The 18,291-nt window shown below is 38.1% G+C and overlaps 1 protein-coding gene across 2 annotated transcripts in view; it reads right to left on the bottom strand.

The window, feature by feature from the left end:
* Positions 1-5,470: 5,470 nt before the first annotated feature.
* gabrb2b (gamma-aminobutyric acid type A receptor subunit beta2b) overlaps positions 5,471-18,291 on the bottom strand; it is a 51,271-nt gene continuing 38,450 nt past the window's right edge. Inside the window, exons 6-10 of one of the 2 annotated variants that reach the window (XM_076101734.1) lie at positions 11,855-11,992; positions 9,690-9,842; positions 7,296-7,540; positions 6,338-6,478; positions 5,471-5,827 (exon numbers count right to left, since the gene is read on the bottom strand). In XM_076101734.1, the coding sequence (XP_075957849.1) occupies positions 5,471-5,827; positions 6,338-6,478; positions 7,296-7,540; positions 9,690-9,842; positions 11,855-11,992 (1,034 nt within the window). The remainder of the gene's footprint in view (positions 5,828-6,337; positions 6,479-7,295; positions 7,541-9,689; positions 9,843-11,854; positions 11,993-18,291) is intronic. The other variant, XM_076101735.1, reaches the window with a different exon arrangement.

The raw sequence follows: 18,291 nt of genomic DNA, 5'->3' as shown, positions 1-18,291 counted from the left end.
TCTGACGGATTTAATGAGCCAGGCTGCAAGGCCTCTTTGCTGTGTTAAAACCTCCATAAAACTCTGACAAGAGTCCTTGTTCACAGCCAGAGTCGTGTTTTGTTTGAAGTTACACTTCTCCTTTGACCTCTGACAGCACATTCGTTCAAAAGTACACCGACTATTTAGCCTTTGGTTGTTGTCATCTTTGATGTGGTATACAATGGCAACACATGCTATTGATGATGATCTACTGTTGACATATGGCTTAATACCTGGTGCAGAGTCATTTTTACCAAATATATATAGAATACTGTAGCTAATAATTTATCAGCAGCCTTGATGCATTGAATGTGTGAACTCTAGAGCGCTCAAATACGCAATGAAAATTGTATATACCTTGTTCAAGGCATGCATTGTATGATGTCTTGATGAACTCAGTAATAATAGAAATATTAAAAGAAAATATTGATGTAATAATTATGAATTTCCTGGAGGACGAAGCTCCTGATCCAAAAGTCTGGAATGAGGCAGAAAAGCCTCTTTACTGAATGTGTGGCAGGGAGTTGTTTTTGTTTCAGCTAGATAAAGACCAACTTGTGAGAGTCGATCTGCTGTGTGGCAGCTGCCCTTAGATGATTGACAGCATAACTAGTCGGTATTTGTTTGAACCGTTCTCAAGCAGATTGTTAGGGATTTGCTGATACCACACTACTCGAGCAGGGTCTCTCGGCATCACATAAGCATTATTTCCATCAACATTTTAATGCGTATTACTGATCTGTGTGATGTGAAGCCTTGAAATTGAAATTGAAATGCATGAGCAGTGGTTTGGAAAATTTAGCCACTCACTGCCAGCAAGTGTAGAGGTGACCTTGAAGCTGCTGAGCTATGGAATGAACTTTGGCCATCAGCATTAAATCCACAAATCACATAAACTATAAATGAGTGTACAGAATATGATCTGTACCATATTACGTTTTCCGCAAATCCTTTTTTAAAAGTACGGTTATGTTACTGACATACAAAAATACAATGCGTAATACGTAATGCGTACAGCTTGTACGCATTACGTACATGTACTTAAGAGAAACATAGTTTCTGGATATAATTTGTTAACCTTTTACTCAACATGGATGAGATTTGAGGGGAAAAAGAAGACACATTCCATACAACTTTAGCTGTGTTGTAAGTTCCGTGGTGTTACTTGTTATTAATTAGTTTAACTAGTACTAAGTGTCAGTGAAGATTTTAAATTTATCCCAATTAATTGTGTTATTTGAGGTTCTTCAAGCATGATACACTATAACTTGTAAACAGCTTATCAACAGATTTTCAATATAAATGTGATCACATGCCCACATGCTCAGTTTTTGCTTCCTGCAAGTGCGAAAATAAACACTCACAGATTTAGAACTGTATACAATATTTATTGACGATTTATTCATCTCCATAGGTTTTTCATAGTAAAGACAGACATTGACTTTTACAGGGCTTATCTTTGAGAAGGGTACAGCTCTGGGTTTCAGGGAATGTTCTCGTGAGTGGCACATACAGGGATTTTTCAAGGTGGAGGGTGTTGAGGGTAGAAGGATTAATGCTCCTTGGAGTGAAGTCCAGGGTAGCAGGAGGCTAAGGCTTCTTCTGTGAGTGTGTGCAAACATACACTGTCACCAAGATGTGTCATTTAGGCTTTTAGGATGTCAGTCTGTCCTTGCTCTCCAGAGAAGACTCTGCTGTCTGATGAAAACCTTGCATTTTTTCCAGGAATGAAGAGATAAAAGCCATTTTCAAACCATGTAAACCCATGTATTTTTTTCAACTTTATACAATGGATCTTGACTGGATTTTTTAAACATACCTGTATTACGTTTCCAGAATCACTGGAGGACAATGTATTCATTCTGTATAGTATAAATGTGAAAATTGCCAAAATTGGATTTACAAGGTTTTGCCAAAAACAGTGTTTGCATTTTTTTTTTTTTTTACACAGGAGTATAGAAGTATAAAAATATATGAAACAAAAAAGCGCTGTGAAGTACAAACACATTCAAAGTGTAGAACTTATGAAGCAGACCTTTCTTGCCAGTGTGCTTTGGAAACACATTACTGTCTGGCGAACATGCATCCACCACACACTCTCACACTCATATACCATGTCATACCACATACAGTATTATTCTGAAATTTAAGAAATTTATATTGGATAAGTTGAGACATGTCCTATGGCTGAGGTGGATTTAGTACCTTAATGCATTTTCAAATATTTTAGGTGTTAAGATTCTGCCAATGCTAAAAGTGTGCCTTTCTGTTTTTACTGTAAATGTGCAATGTGCACAGTATGATAGGCCTTAAACAGAGAAAGCAAACACAGTACAAAGAAAACATCTGAGACAAGCTCACTAAGGTACTTGTCCTTAAGTACAATTCTTGGGTTTAAAGTTGTAGTTTGTGGTTGTATTGTTGTTAGTGTGAATTGTGCTGACCTGAGATGGTTGACTTTCGGGCTGATACAAAGGCATCGCTAGCCTCTTTATCACTTGACCCTTTTGTGTGTGTGTGTTTGTGTGTGTGTTTGAAAAGGTGGTGTACGTTACGCTGTTTCCTAGCTGATCATTGGTACAGGAAATTGTATTACTTTTGCTGACACATTGCAGCAAATACATGCTGCAAACGAATATCAACTACATTCATGAATACAGTATAGGTTACATTTTGGCAAAACCAAAGAAATGTGCTTCGACAAACAGAGCAAAAGGAAAAAAAAGGTGATCAAGTGATACATAGTTCAAAATCAGCCTTTGCATTCTCTTAACATCACAGTATAAATTATATTGAAAATTCCATTGAAAGTTATTAGCTATTTATTTACACGATTAAAATGTTCCAATTGATGATTCATATTATATTATCTGATATATACATATTTATTTAAATATGTTTGTTTCGCGACGAGATCCCAAATTTGAGTGCAACTCATCCTCGTCTATAGAAAAAAGTACAATGCCAAAAATCGGTTTAAGTAAATCTCAGAATCTATCTCGATCCCTTTGTGTATGTTTTTTTTTAATTAAAAAAAAAATAAACAAAAAAGAAAGATGAGAAGAATTTTTTGACATAATCACCAGAACTATCAAAAACTCCCAAAACTAAACATAACAATTTACTTGCGCAGTTTTCAATACTTAGATCAACACAATGTGAAAATGGTTGATTTTGATGAGTAACATGTAAACACCAGTGAGGTTATTGTAAGTTAGAACTATGCACAATGTTCAATCAAAGCTTCAGTTGTTGGGCAGTGCTTGTGAAAATGCATCATTGTGTCATTCTTAAAACAGTTGGAGCTGTTACGTAAATGCTTTTTAGAAAAATGTAAATATTCTTAATAACATCATTAATATTTGAAATACCAATCAGATATAGTTTCAATAAATTGTAATTACAGACTTATGTATGCTCAATTGTGAATTGAAATAAAGCAAAATTAGTGGATTAAACACAAAAAAAGCACAAATTAATTGAAAGAATTTCGTGAGAAAGGACAGAAGTGAGCAAAAAACTGAATATCAAGGTGGTACTATCTGTACAGAGCATGCAATGAGACGTAACTGTATGTGGCTACATTTTAAGTGACAAATTCTAACATTAAGTGTTTACACACACCTTCACAATCAAAATGAATGGCATACCAGGAGTTTGATCTTTGTTGTTTGGTAAACTCAAAAGAATCACGTGAGACAAAGGCTCCAGTTCCTAGTTTGCATTTTAGTGTGATTTGTGAAGGATATTTGGAGTCACCTTCTCTTCCTTTCTATGAGCCTTTGTCACTCGCAGCGGCTCTAGCTCCTGATTTGGTACTTTGCGTATGCGGGAAAGAAGCCATAATGCCAGAATTCATTCATACGGACATTGTGGCAAATCTATAGGGAGAGGGATACGAAACTCTTATGTATTGCAGCCCTAGTTTTATTTCTACATTTGAACCTTGTTGTAACTGAAACATAATCCTATTAATATAGTTCCTCCCTGTAAAACAGTCCCCATAAGCACCAGGTATTAGAAGAACAATGCAGCCTCTATGGCTTTTAGGAACTTGTGTGCAAAATCTTTTATAAAAATCGACGTTGTGTCCAAAACACGGCATCATTAGTAAATAATCTGTAATTATCTGTTACATGTTGGTTTGGGATTTACGGCTATATCCTTTATGAGCATCAATTTTCAATCTAGCAACAATGCACGACTTGGAGGTTTGTAAACTAATGATAATTATATTAATTTGGCTTGCTAGTCAGATGCGATGTATAAACTCATAGGCAACAAAAGGAAAATCACCTGCAAAAAATATATATATTAAAATAATGTCAAAGGCTGATATTTGAAGGTTTGTTTGTGCTTTGTATGCATTGTGGCCTTTCTATGGACCGATAGAGTCCTTTAAGATTTAGTATCAGCGTTCTTGTTGAATCTTAGATAATAAAGTGCCTTTTTCAGTTCAGATATTTTTTTTCTGTGAATGTGGTAAATACATATCCAGGAAGTCAGTATAGAGGGCTGATAGGGGCATTTTGTAGGTCATAGTATCCCTATAATAAAAGCTGTACATGTGATATTTATGTATATATACATCTAAAGACTAAACTACTTTCTTCAGATGCAGTCTGAGACATTCATACTGTGTATATATGTTTTGGGGTATAATCCAATATCAATAATTATAATAATGTATATTTAAAGCCAATTTGGCAAAAGACAAATATTTCATATTTTCTTTCTTAGTGCAATCTAAGTTAAAACCTGGAATTTTTGGAATGCTCTTTGTTGATATTACGTAATACTTCTGTATTAAAATGGTTTATGAACTGAGAAGATCCTTAGAAATTTATTAAATTATTATTTAGTATAATAAAGTAGAAAAAGATCGATACCTTACTTCCATAGTACATTCTATTGTAAAATGTGAACTTCAGGCCCTTATAATATTAGTATGAAATCAATGCTAGTAACAATACATTTTGTGTTTGACATAATTCATCTTAAAAAAACTCTGCTAACCTGAAACTTGCTTTAACACTATTTAAGTATTGTTGTTAATAGTAAATTATCATTTTGTGTCAACTGTCAATTGGTTTGTAACTGATATATTTTGGCAAAGATTTATGTGTGCTGTAGATCTAACATAATAAAAACATAAAAAAATATGCAAACAAACAACAAAATGGCAAGATACACAATGCACAGAGTATGTACAATTTAAACAATTACTCAGGAACAGGCACCTTATATATTTGTAATCTCTCTTTTATAAGGTTTTCACGTGTTAGCCAGCAAATGGGGTATTCCAAGATATGATGTTTCCAGTCCTGGATATAGTAATTCAGTCCAGTTTTACAAGATCACATCAAAATGAAAGAAACCGGATACAAACAACAAATGAGCAACATATTTTGCTGTTTGTTCTTGCACTCACTGATGTCCTTTGCTTCTTTTAATTGACGTAGTAAAGCCAGTAAACAATGTTGAAGAAGGAGAAGACAGTCGGGAAGATGATCCTCGACCATTTGTCAATAGAGTTTACATCAGTCAAGTCTGGGATGTTGATCTTTAGCTGTGAAGCACGCCTCCGTAGTCGGCTCTTCTTTTGAGTCATGTGGCACTCCAGCGTGTTTCGACCAAAGTTGTGCCTGGCCAGCCCTGCTTTGCGGTACTGTAGAGTCGAGCTATCGTATGTCAGCATGGTATTTCGTGGGTCGTTGAGACCCAGAGCCAGCTCTGAAACGCCCATGTCGTTCTTGATGTCCAAGGTGCCCAAGGTGCCCAAAAGGATGTTTTCATGTGGGTCCATCTACCCAAGAAAAAGAGTCAAGTTTGTGTAGTGTATTCATATCATGCAACAACAGCTTTCTCTAAATTACATTTTTCTAAAATAATTGAAAAGCTAAGTACCAAAATCATATTTAATTTAACTATGGAGGAAAGGATTTCGTGTAACTAGGTAGCTCCTAGTGACAAACCAGTAGAGAATTATCATCATCTATAGAGTGTTTCAGCATCTTTGATCATTGTTTTGGTTTTACCTGCCAGCACCAAACATGGTAAACATGGAACTCCTAAGAATATTGGACCTAGATTCACCAGGCTGCCAAAAACACAACTTCAAATATATGCTCATGTTAAACCTCTCTCTGCTAGATGTGCAAACCAGTAACCTATTTTCAACTTAATAATGTAATAATATGTCAATGTTGTGTTTGTCCTGCTGCCTCCAAGTGGCCAAAATACTATCTAAATGTAAATGTGTAGTAGCAGTTTAACACAGTTTGACATTTCTTTAATTTTTACATTTTAGCATTACCTTGTTCTTTTGTTCGCCAAGTCCAATTGCTCCGTCATCCACAAAGATTGGTTCCCACATCGAGTCATGACCATCAAGATCCCTTTGTTTCATTCTTGCATACAGAGTATCGTCTCGGCCAACTACATTCCCCACCAGCCACTGCAAACATAATCACGATGGTTACTTGAGCAACTGAAAAGTAAATGCAAATACGTGTGGACATGAACTGCAGGTAAGGAATGGTGTTATCAGAGGATTCAAAACAAAAGTGCAGTTTGACTGACTGTCCTCCTTTGCCTTCACTTGATATTACAGGATATCAATGCAATCAATGTTTTCTGCTCAGTAAGGACAGTGTTTTGTATTCAAATATCAGCACGTCCATGTGCAGCCACGTTGTGGTGGCCATTTTGTATCTCTGCTGGTAAGTATTTGGTCCACTTCACCTGGGAGCACAAACTGAGGAAGTGAACACAACTCTTTCTCTCAAGACAAAGAGCCAAGTGGCTCTGAGACCTTCTTTCCCTCGGTTGCAGCTGGCAACATGTCTCATTTGTATTTCAAACAGGGCTAGTAGAAGCTTATTAGGCTGCCTTCCTTGGCACACTAAAGGCAGGAAACATTAGGTCAACCCTCTATTTGAAGCGGTGACATTTCTTTTTTCCCCCTTGTAATTATTCTAAGCTCCTTAGACAGCTTTATGAATAATTAAATTGAAATTCCACTGCAAAGTAAAGAAAATATGTGATTTTGTGAATCTAGAGCAACGAAAACTGCTTTCACTTGAAAATGTGAGAATGTGGAAGCTCATCATCGAGTCTGTGCCTCTACAGACGAAAATGCATCGATGGAGGCATCTTTCAGAAACGTATTCTGAATTTGAGGAAATACAGGTTGACAAACTCCAGGCTATTTTTATTGTTTGAATCGTGCAAAATAAATAAACTAAACAAACTCCAGGCTAAGGTATTCTTACCTTGTTTGGATCCATCCTCATCTTTTCATTGTTAGCTGTAGTTAGTTTCTCAGCTGCCCTTTTCTGACGTTGAGGGCCTCGTCCAAAGAATATGTAGTTTACCAGCGCATACTCCAGCAGAGCCAGGAAGACAAAGACAAAGCAGCCCATGAGGTACATGTCTATGGCCTTGACGTAGGGGATTTTGGGGAGGGTTTCTCTCAGGTGGGTGTTAATGGTAGTCATGGTCAGCACCGTGGTAATACCTGAGGACAAAGACCAAATTCATTACATTATAACAGAAACAGTATGAATCAATAATGTTGCAGTTGAAAGTATTTTTATGTAATGCACTCACAAATTGACTTCTTCCATTTTTCTTTTTAGTAAATCAATAGCAACTAGACCACCCTGTGATGAGATCACACCAGCTGTGAAGCCAAATTGGGTCAGGGGCGTAAAGTGGGGTATTTGACTTTCCATTGGATTTGTTTCTGTGGTTTTATCACATTATGTGCCACCATCATTTCAAAATGTTACTCTCTGTACTGTTCTTACTGAATGTGTGACAGTTTTGTGTTCTAGTGCTTGCGACTGCGAGACATCTTTGTGATTTACTTGATACCATGTCTGTGCTTGATTTGATACCATGTCTGTGCTTCATTAAGCCTGCCAGGATCAATGAACCCAAGGGACTTACCCCCATGACATCAAACCATGCATCGGGAGACGAGCTAAAAGACGTGCACCTGAAGCGCTGCAGAGATTTGAAATTCAAATGTCAACCTTGGTCTTGTTCATTAGCAGAGAACTCCGACTGAGAAAAGTTGTAGACCGTTTTCAAATCCTCGCCCGGCAAGCTGTGGCTAATAGTTACTGTCAGATTGAATGTGCATATCAACGTGTTGAGTTTCTGCTTATTATGATTGACACACTTACTCTTGCTGGTAGTCATTTCATTTCCTATTCTTGTTGTTTTTGCAAAGTAATGTCTGTTGGATGTAGTGTGCTTACAATGTGTATCTGCAGTATTATATTGTAAATGGCATGAGAGGCCTGATTCTAAACCTTAAATGTGATTTTCCTTGCACGATTAAATAATTGTGTTCTCAGCTCTTATAGTGCTCACAAATCCTCCCACGCGCACCTGTCTATTCTACTGTGAAAGCACACAAAGCATCATTTTTTTAAGGCAATTTCTATTGAGAGTCTCGGTAAACAATTACTAAATTATTTTACAGCTGTCACAAAGCTTTCAGGTGACCAGCGCTCAAAATAGGATTCAGGCAATTTCCCCAAGCTGTTGCTCCAAGGGCTTAACAATAACAACAAAGGATTCCGACAGCACAGTGGCCATGTGATTCAGCCATTACAGGTCCATTTTATTGCCAGGAACCAGGTCAGGATAAAGTGGTTCCTGAATCTGGTGTAGACTAAGGGGTGACCCAACATTTCCCAACTCTGCTGACCCGCCTCCATTATGGAGTATTACCTTTTTTTTTTCATTAAATCCCATGCATGCCCTACCCCCGGATCACTAAATGCAGCTCAGTCGGCAATCAGCGAAATTGCCTTGTCGACTAAAGCGAGGGATGGGTTGAAGGATGGATGAAGCTGGGTAGAGGGAGTTGGGTGAAAAGAAGACAGGGAGCTTCCAATAAACACTGAGGAAGCTAGGAGCTCAATACAAACCTCACAGGCTACACTGTCGTTACATATTTTAGGATGACGGGGGGTGTTGTGACTACCAGAAAAGCTCAGAGGCTCTTGAATCAAGCGGAAACAAATCAAACTGGTCATCCACCATAATCTCTCTGTGGGATACAGCAACATTTCTTGTACTTGGATGGCTATTTGACCATGTTAACATCCACCGTGATTGTAAAAGAAGTGAAACAGATACAAATTAAAATGTAACTTTCTGCCTAATCCTGGTATGTAAAAGTAAAAAATAGGCACATTCCCTGTCAAAAAAATTAACTAAACTAAAATGAAAAAATGTGTGGATCAGTGCAGTGCTATATTCAATGACTGTATAATGGCCATGTATAAAATGAATAAAGACAAAATGCACAGTAAATAATAAATCAATAGATAGATTTATACAGGTACAATTTTAAGATGAAATTTGAAGACTGGTAGAAATAATATATATATGCTTTATCCTTTGTCAGTATACTGAATGTTTCGGTCCACTACATATGTTCTTGCCTGACTTAATGTGAAATATGTTCTAAATATTTGTTCCTCAACTTGTCACCCTCAGGTTACTTGTCTCCATTTGCCCTTGGAGTAAATTATGTGAACGTTATGAGGTAAGATTTTGAGGAAAAAATATAATCTTATGTTTAGCCTTTTTAAAGTGTCTACCCCAATCTCCTGTCATTCTGTCTATATTTGTATTGCAGGCCTCACCCAGAGCCACTCTGGCAGCCGAGGCGTCATAGTTGATCCAGAAGGAGACCCACGAGAGGATAGTGATGAGTATAGAAGGCATGTATGTCTGCAGGATGAAGTACCCGATGTTTCTCTTCAGTTTAAAACTAAGGGACAGACGAGGGTAAGCACCTGCAGAGAAGAGACAGGGAAGAAAAGAAAAGTGATGTTTTTTGATTTGATCTATGGTAAAGGTACAGTATGGTTAAATGTAGGCACTAAATCTTACTTGTTTATTAATGTTTGGGAATGTCATTTTTAAAGATTATTACCATCCAAGTTTACTACTAGTAGGCTATGGAGTAAGGATGCTAGCTTCTGTTTTTGTAGTCAGCCATTTTGGTGCACTTATTGTTAATCATAGGTTATAAATCATGTACAGAAAAGGATACCAATGTTCAAACCTCCTTTGTGGTTGACATTGTAATCCTTTTTTCACAACATCACGGTACATCTGCATTTGCTACTGAATGCTCTGGAGGGAGTCTCTCAAAAATCATAGAAATAAATAAATACTTAAATTAGTCATGTATATGTCCATTTATTTTTGTTTAATCCATGTACTTTTGAAAAGAACAGACTGAAACATTTTCTTTACAATTTCCCTGGGCCTTAAGTTACGTTTTGTCCAAATAACAAAATAGAAAGACTCAAATCCAGAAGAGGGAGGCTAGCAATTTTACTTCATAATAACCAAAAACAACAAATTGATTATAAACGTTGATGTGAGAGAACCCTAAAATGTAGACTGTACTCTTCAACAGTTCTTCTTCCAAGCTCGTTTATCAACAATAGCCTCTAGTTCCTGGGTTGCAGAAGCAACTCAGTAAAATATCATATCTGTTGTGTCCACTGAACTGACGCATCAGCGCTCTCTGGAATTACCCCTTCTCCACTGCCTGTGTTTGTACACAATATTGCAAGAAGTTTGATGGTTTGTCTGTTGAGGGGCCTCTTTTTTTTTGCTTATCTTGCTCTATTTGAAATAAGCCCACAGCAGGAGCTTTGGGTTGGGCAAATTGCATCACCACACATATTTCTCTCCTTCGGGAATTGGCTGTATTTTGGTTTGAGTTGCATTGCAACTGAATGGGGCAAGGAAACAAAAGAAGAGCTAGAATACACTGCAATATAAAGTTGATTGGAGAGTCATGCAGAAACAGAAGAGGGGCAATGAAGGAATATTAAGTCGTTGTAATGAAAGCATCAACAACCCACCAGCCTCCGCTCCTCTTAGAATGTCAAGGACCTGCTTTTTTATTTAGCTAATGCTAGCATGAGCCACTGAGATAATTCTTGAATCATTTCTTCATGAAGTGAGGAAACAGTTTGGGTAAAATGACAGAGCGGAGGTGTAACGTTAAATATTCATAAGGCAACAATGACATTGCCTATCCTTGGAGTGAAACATGTCACTTGTATTTGGTAAATGCCCAGGCACTTGTGCTGATATTTGCATCTCTGTGTGCCCCCCAGGTCATTCACTCCATATCGCAGTAGACAGCAAATTAAAAGGGAATCCCCGCTTACCATATCTCTGTATAAGGCAATACAATCAGGCACACCGCAGGGACACATTGGGTAGCTTACAAACACATACACTCATGCATATACAAACATTTTGCATACATCAGAAAGCATTATGTTGTTAATAGGGTTGTGTGCAACGTCTGACCCCTGCAGACAAGACTAGCCTTCTCGTTGGTGGAGTCACTACGCTCTTACTGCGTTAGTGTTCCGCTCTTATTCTCTGCAGCATCCAAAAAGTGTATTCAGCAGAACCTCTGTCCCGCTTACGATTGCATGACAAATTCATGAATGCAGAAGAGATGAATATTTTATTGTATCAGACAGTATTCCTTTTGTTTATTGCTGTTAAATAAGTCATAGTGTCTTCCATCTCCCAGGACGGTACTTCATTTGAAGGTTGTATGCGTGTTCGTACATTTACATATCATTTTGCCTTTCTGGAAATTAGTGGATGCTATTTCTCATCAATCAGTGCAAATTGTAAAAGGGTCAACAGTTGTGAACTTCCATAATGCCCTCTTTGCAGCAGCATATTAAGGAAATGAAATAAACCTTAAAGACAGAAAATACCATCAACTATGATTCATGCATTTTCACTTGCTTGTTAGCATTACCTGTTGAGAAGACGACATTCTTGGAGATGAGGTTATGATCCACAATTGAAAACTGGGGCAGTTCGATCTTGTCCACCCCTGTCACAGCATTGACTCCTCCTCGCCAGTAGAACTCAATGTCATCTGTAGTGTAGCCGTCTGAGATACAGATACAGAGCACAGGAATTACTCAGGATTGTTAATTGTTTGCACATTATATATATGCTCATAATCATGTCCCAACTGGATCCCGTACAGTCCAGTTAATTAATCACTTTACATGATTAGGTTTGCATTTATCACCATGTTAGATTCTGCTGACAGCAAACAAAGTAATTGGTCTTCGGTTCACTGATTTAAACACATCCTTACTTTGTGGATAATCTCATATTTGAATCCAACTTTTTTGCATTTACAGCATGAATACACTTTGCTACGGATGCTTCATAAGGGCAAATTGTCGTCACTTTTTAACACACTGCGTTGTCACTTAAACAGTGTTTCCATCAAGCAGTCCAATTCAGTTCATTACACATTATTATTTTGCGTTTCCATTTGCAAAAGTTTTGCATCGGTCTAGCAGCCGGTACTTTTTTTTTTTACCACCTCGGTCGAGGTTCCCAGCAAGCTGAGTCAATACTAGATGGTCGAATTTAAGCACTGCAGACCATTGGTTGGTCAGAGAGAATTGTCACATCTCGCACAAACCCGTGATCTTTAAATAGCCAAGCTACCGTCAATAGCGACTATGGTTTTCTATTAATTGAAACCAGATTTAAAAAAAAAAAAATGGCAGCCCCCAAACACTGTGCCATACACTACACCAGAGTGCAGACGTTCCTCTGTTTGGTTGCAGATAAAAGGAGAAAGTGAGTGTCTCGTGAATATGATGTCATGGCAGTTCCATGCAGCTTAGCTATGGCGATCAGCTGAGAATTTCTGCTTACACTGAGGGAGTACTCTCCTCTGTGAAAAACAAAAAGAGAAAAGCACCTAAATATGGCCAGAACCTGCTTTTTTATTCTCTACCCGAAAACATCCAGGCAGTTTTTTTTTTATCATATCATCATATGCTATAACGTATGGAATACTACATGATTCAGATTAGTGATCTAATTTAGAGGAAGATAGAACCCAGGGTGTATGCATGTAGCATATATTAATTTATGTTTTTGACTATTATGAATAGAATAATACATAAAAAAACAAATTCCAAGAACCACCACTGACCTGTTACTAAAATTGAGTCTAGTTGAGCAAAGCAGCTCCACAACAGATCTATCCCTTGTTCAAGTGCAACTTAACAGCAACTTCTAAGATAGCCACAAGCAAGGCCCATGCTTGTGCTTATTCTTAGTCTGTTAAAACTATAAATTATGAAATGATGTTACGACATGCAATATAGCTGAGGGAAATTAAATTATTAAATATACATATACTCTCATAGTTGAAGTGTACCTATGATGAAAATTACAGGCCTCTCTCATCTTTTTAAGTGGGAGAACTTGCACAATTGGTGGCTGACTAAATACTTTTTTTCCCCACTGTATATATATATATGAGTCAGCTTTATTATGTTTTGTCCCATGAGCAACTAAATTATTAAATACCAAGAGCAAGAATGATTAAATAAACAGGCTTTTTTTCATCTCTAAAACCCAGTAAAATCTTTAAAGGGACAAGTAGCAAGTCCATTAATATTCATCTGAACCACAGCTACTCGCTCTTTTGCTCTCATTTTGGCCCAATCAGTGGAGACATGGACAGCAAGGCGACTAGTGGGCAGCAGCAATAAATGATTGAGTAACACATAGTTGAAGACAAGTGCTGTTATAAAAAAGGAAAGAATAAAAGTAGAAAATGTTCATTAGACCATGAAACTTGGCTCTTGCATAATCCACTGCCTACTGTCTGCTCCAGTGCAGCTGACATGTCTGCTGGCTCCGGGGCATAAGAGTAGTGGTCTCAGAGAGAGGATGGGAAGGAGATGAGGAGACGAGGTGAGACAGGAAACAGCTGGGGTTAGTGCACTTCTTTAGAAGAATGGCTTCCCATTAATGACAAGCTAAAACTATGTTGGACTCAATCAAAACAGCAATTTGCAGAATAATACATAAAAAGGGTGTATATTTTCAGCATTTCACAACAACAAAAATAAAATAAATGGCAGAATGCTGAAAAAAAGCCACATGTACAGCAGACAAGCTTGTTCTAAAGCACAGATGGCATTATTGCCTTTCAATATTGGGATTCTTTAGGGCTACAAAGGGGTTGTGAAGTGACACAGATCTCATTTTGATAGAGCAACACAGTTAGATTGCTATATTTGTATATATAGCGGGGCCAGATTGTCTCAGACGTCTGACAGCTCATCACGATGAGTGTATTGAAGTGTGAACTTGCTCAACTGAGAAGCAGGAGGCCGAGACCGGCAATACACGTTGCTGCATCAAGACAACTGAATATTGTTGTCTTATATCATCAAACTGCTAACACCGTTCAGTCCCTCCCATGAGCAGTTTTACATTTGAGGTAACAGCAGGAGATGGACTGAACAACAAATCTGGCTTGTTTTTCAGTCGCTCAACATGCAACATAATAATCATTTCTGATGCTCGCAACAGTTGTTACAACTGCCTGTTTGCTGCAGTGGGGATTTACATGCATGCTAGTAAATGTGGCCTGAGCCTTTATTGTTATAGCTGTCATTTTGTTGCATGGGGGGTGGCGGGGATGACAGGCCCTGGCTGGATGACGAAGGAAAGCACATTTGAAAGAACACTTTAGAAGCAACTTTCATGCTGTTTCATTGATTGGTGCTCATAATATGGACCACACCTCCTCTTGTCTTCCTCCTCTGGTCTCTCCTTTTCTCAAACACTCTTCTTCTCTTACTTGTTCTGTTTTTAATCTACATTCTTCCACTACTTTTTCCAGTTGATTACACTCCTCTCCCTCACTCCTTTGTTATTTTTCTGTCATAACTACTATTATGTGTCCGTAGATCTTTCACTCTACCTTCCCTCTTCATCTCCTTCCGCCATACCCTGTTCTGCGTAATTAATACTTGTGTGACCTATTTAGTTGCTCTGAATTATTAACACAGAGTCCTCAGTGGCTGCTTTCAACGCCCTCACACTCTGACATCTCTTGGTCCCCTTGACGAAAGTGGAACTGGATGCTCACCACGTTCAGATATACTCTAAAAAACTATATAATTGCAAAACATTTATGTACATTATCATCTTTACCTCACATAAGAGGTAATCAATAAATTCTCAAAATATGTTCCAAAGGAATTAAGTAGCCAAAGGGGGGGATGGGAAAATGAGATGAATGTGTTCTATCCTCTCAGTTCCAGTAAAAAGCCTGGCAGCTGCATTTTGAAACAACTTGCAGACCATCTTGTGCTTCTCTACTAAGTGCAGAGCAGAAGGCAATTTTATTAGTTGACATGGGATGAAATAAAGGCAGGTCGGGCCCAGGGCAGACAGAAATAACTTAATTTTGGATACATTTGTTAAATGATAAAATCGCGACTGAACGCCCTCCTCTACTTGAGTTTTAAATTTGAGTCAATTTGTTCATTCCCAGAGGATTGGCCCTAAATGATGAGAGCTTATTTTATTGATGACCCCCTGATTTCTGCTCTTGCGTTAGGCTCTGGGCCAAACACAGGGTGTGTCAATATCTAAGGGAGATTGACTTTTACAACAATCATTCTCTCTCGAGGATGAACCGTTTCTGCTTTGCACCGCCTTGCGCAGAAATGTCAGCTCTTCCAATGATCTCAAGATAGAGCAGGTAGATTGTAATGCACATGCTCAGTTCCAACGGGATAAAACCTTTTGATACTAATCGTATTATGGCCTTTCCTCAGGCCCCTCAGGAGAAGCAATTTAATCAAAGCATTGAAGAGCAAATTTGTCAATATACTGTTCAATCCAACATTTTTGTATCATGGGGTGTTATGCACACATTCCACCTTCTCCAGGGGCAGCTAGCTTAAGTATAGAATCCTGTGTATACACGTTTTCAGTAAGAAAGAGAAGTGAATGGCTTTGTGCAAACATTTGAGTCAATAATGTGAAATGGCCTACAGTGACCCAATCCACTTAACTCCACTGTGTCTACGTAATTGAGGCTGACGATGCAGTTTTGCATCACCTCGCTTTCGTAATAAATGATTACGTCACAGTATTTGCCACACATAGATTATCCTGATTCCCATTGAATGAAATTGACTGAAATGAGTGAGGGTGAGAAAAAAGAGACATGATCTGAAATACATGACACACAAGAAGGAGTTAGTGTACTGTATATACGGTATGTAAACTATTAAACAATGAAATAAAAAAGATGGAAATTAGCTTCCTGATTTCTCAGTGGCACAAGAGGCAAGATCATCCCTCATTAAAAAAATAAATAAAACCCTATGGGTGTGACAATATGTTTTACGATAGCACAAAGGCTTCTCTCGTGGATTCCAAAGTTTGGGAGCGTTGACAGGCCAAAAATGAATGAAATAGTTGACGATAGCATCAGAGGAGATAGCAATACAATACTAAAGCTATTTAACTGGGACACTGGCATATCTCCCTGACCAAATCTGACTCCAGGCCTTTTTATCAAGCTTATGACATAATGTCTCCGTTGATTTGTTTTAATGGGCAAAGACGGATTTTGAAAGGTGATAAAACACTGACTTTGGTATTGCTCTGGCCAACACAATTAATGACAACAACAGTTTTTGTTTTACTTCTAACTGGTGCTATTTAACATCATATCCCTGTAATAAAACTTTTAGTTTTTATTGTTGTGTTTTCTAGTATGTATTAACACATGTCTTTGACATACATTTTAAAGGCCACACAGAGGCACTAACAACAATCACAAAAGTCAGTTTTATCTAATTTTCTTCACATCTTTGATAATGGCTTTTTAAGATTACAGTGTTTACAAGCCTTGCTGGAGAACAGCCCCTTAAAAAAATATATAATAATTCCAATAAGCACCAAGGGAGTCTGAGGGAGTGTGTGTGTAAATGCTGAAACCTTTGATGTGTCCCATGAAAATTGTACTACACTGTCCAACCTAACCAAAACTGCAGCATTTACCATGTATGTTTTGGAAAATCTGGCGTTTTCCACAGTTTTCATAGGAATGCATGTCAACTTAATGCATATTATTAGACAAAGATTTGTGGTGCATGTCCACAGACATGGGCCAGCGTTCATGAACACATAGAGACACACAGGCTTGCTTGGACCCACAAAGACATCGTCACACACGGGCACAAGGTTCAACTCAAACCCCCTGAACAACTGCCTGCCTCTCGCTCTTTCCTGTGAGCTGAGCAGGCGACTCCATGCTTAAATATGTCTCAGATGAATCTTTGATTCCACACAGTTCAAAGCGACTTTAATGTTTTTCCTGGCGTCCAATTAAAAATGTCTTGGAAACTTTTGCAGTACACAGCAAGCTGCAGCTGACTGCGTGCCTGGACAGGGACAGAACATCTAAAGATAAGATAAATAAATAAGCCATGCAAGCCCAAGTGTAGAAAACCATTCACACCCCACAGGATCTTTGCAGTTTCTAAAAATGGGCTCTGACGGGCAAGGATAGCCAGAGAGAGATAAACTGTGGAAGTGGCTCTGTCCATATGATGTGGATCGCTGGTGCAGAAAATATAACTATTACTTGGTAGAAATGCTGTAATGAAATGATAGTTTCATTGTGAGTGCACAGCAACTGTGTAAAATAACAATTATAATGTGCCTCTCACTCCCCTCTCAGTGTATTAAAAAAAAATAAACAGGGACGTCTTTGTCTGTTTGTGCTTGCATGTGTGATGAATGTATTGTATTGGTGGCTGCAAGTTTGCCTACATTTGTGTTCTCTCTTAATGCATTGCCAAAGAACTTAGATTCCACATTTTTCTGTCTCCTAATGAGGCATCTGCAGTCACACTTACGCTAAAGCTAAAGCAGCTTATCAGGGCAAAAATGCTTCTGCGTAGCATTCAGTGTTTAACAACTTAGTGACCCTGCTTTTAGTATGATTAATTCAAAAGCTGCATACAAGTCAATGTTACATCTTTAACTAGAATCAGCTTCCTGTGAAGGAAGGGTTACTGTACAGCAGCGTATATACTGTACTCTGTACACTGCATTACTGTAACAGTGACCCAGAACATCAGGAGGTTTAACCCTTTTAAATAATGAGTGAAATGGTATTTCCTTGCACTGAGGGGAAACCTTGCGTGGCCTACTACGCTAGTTGAAGTCCTGGATGACACATGCATTATAGAGATGCTGGGGAAGTAGTAACAAAACAAATGCAGGATGACAGGCCTTGGTTTGCCAGGTTATAAACCCAACCCTTTTACAATACTGCCGAACAAGAGGTTGAGGTAGTGTGGTAATGGCCTTTTTTTATAGATTTGCATAACTTAT

Source organism: Anarhichas minor, unplaced genomic scaffold (assembly GCF_050575085.1).
Source record: "Anarhichas minor isolate MPS153535 unplaced genomic scaffold, ASM5057508v1 ptg000027l, whole genome shotgun sequence".
Classification (NCBI taxonomy): Eukaryota; Metazoa; Chordata; class Actinopteri; order Perciformes; family Anarhichadidae; genus Anarhichas; species Anarhichas minor.
This window is presented reverse-complemented; position numbering and strand designations above follow the sequence as displayed.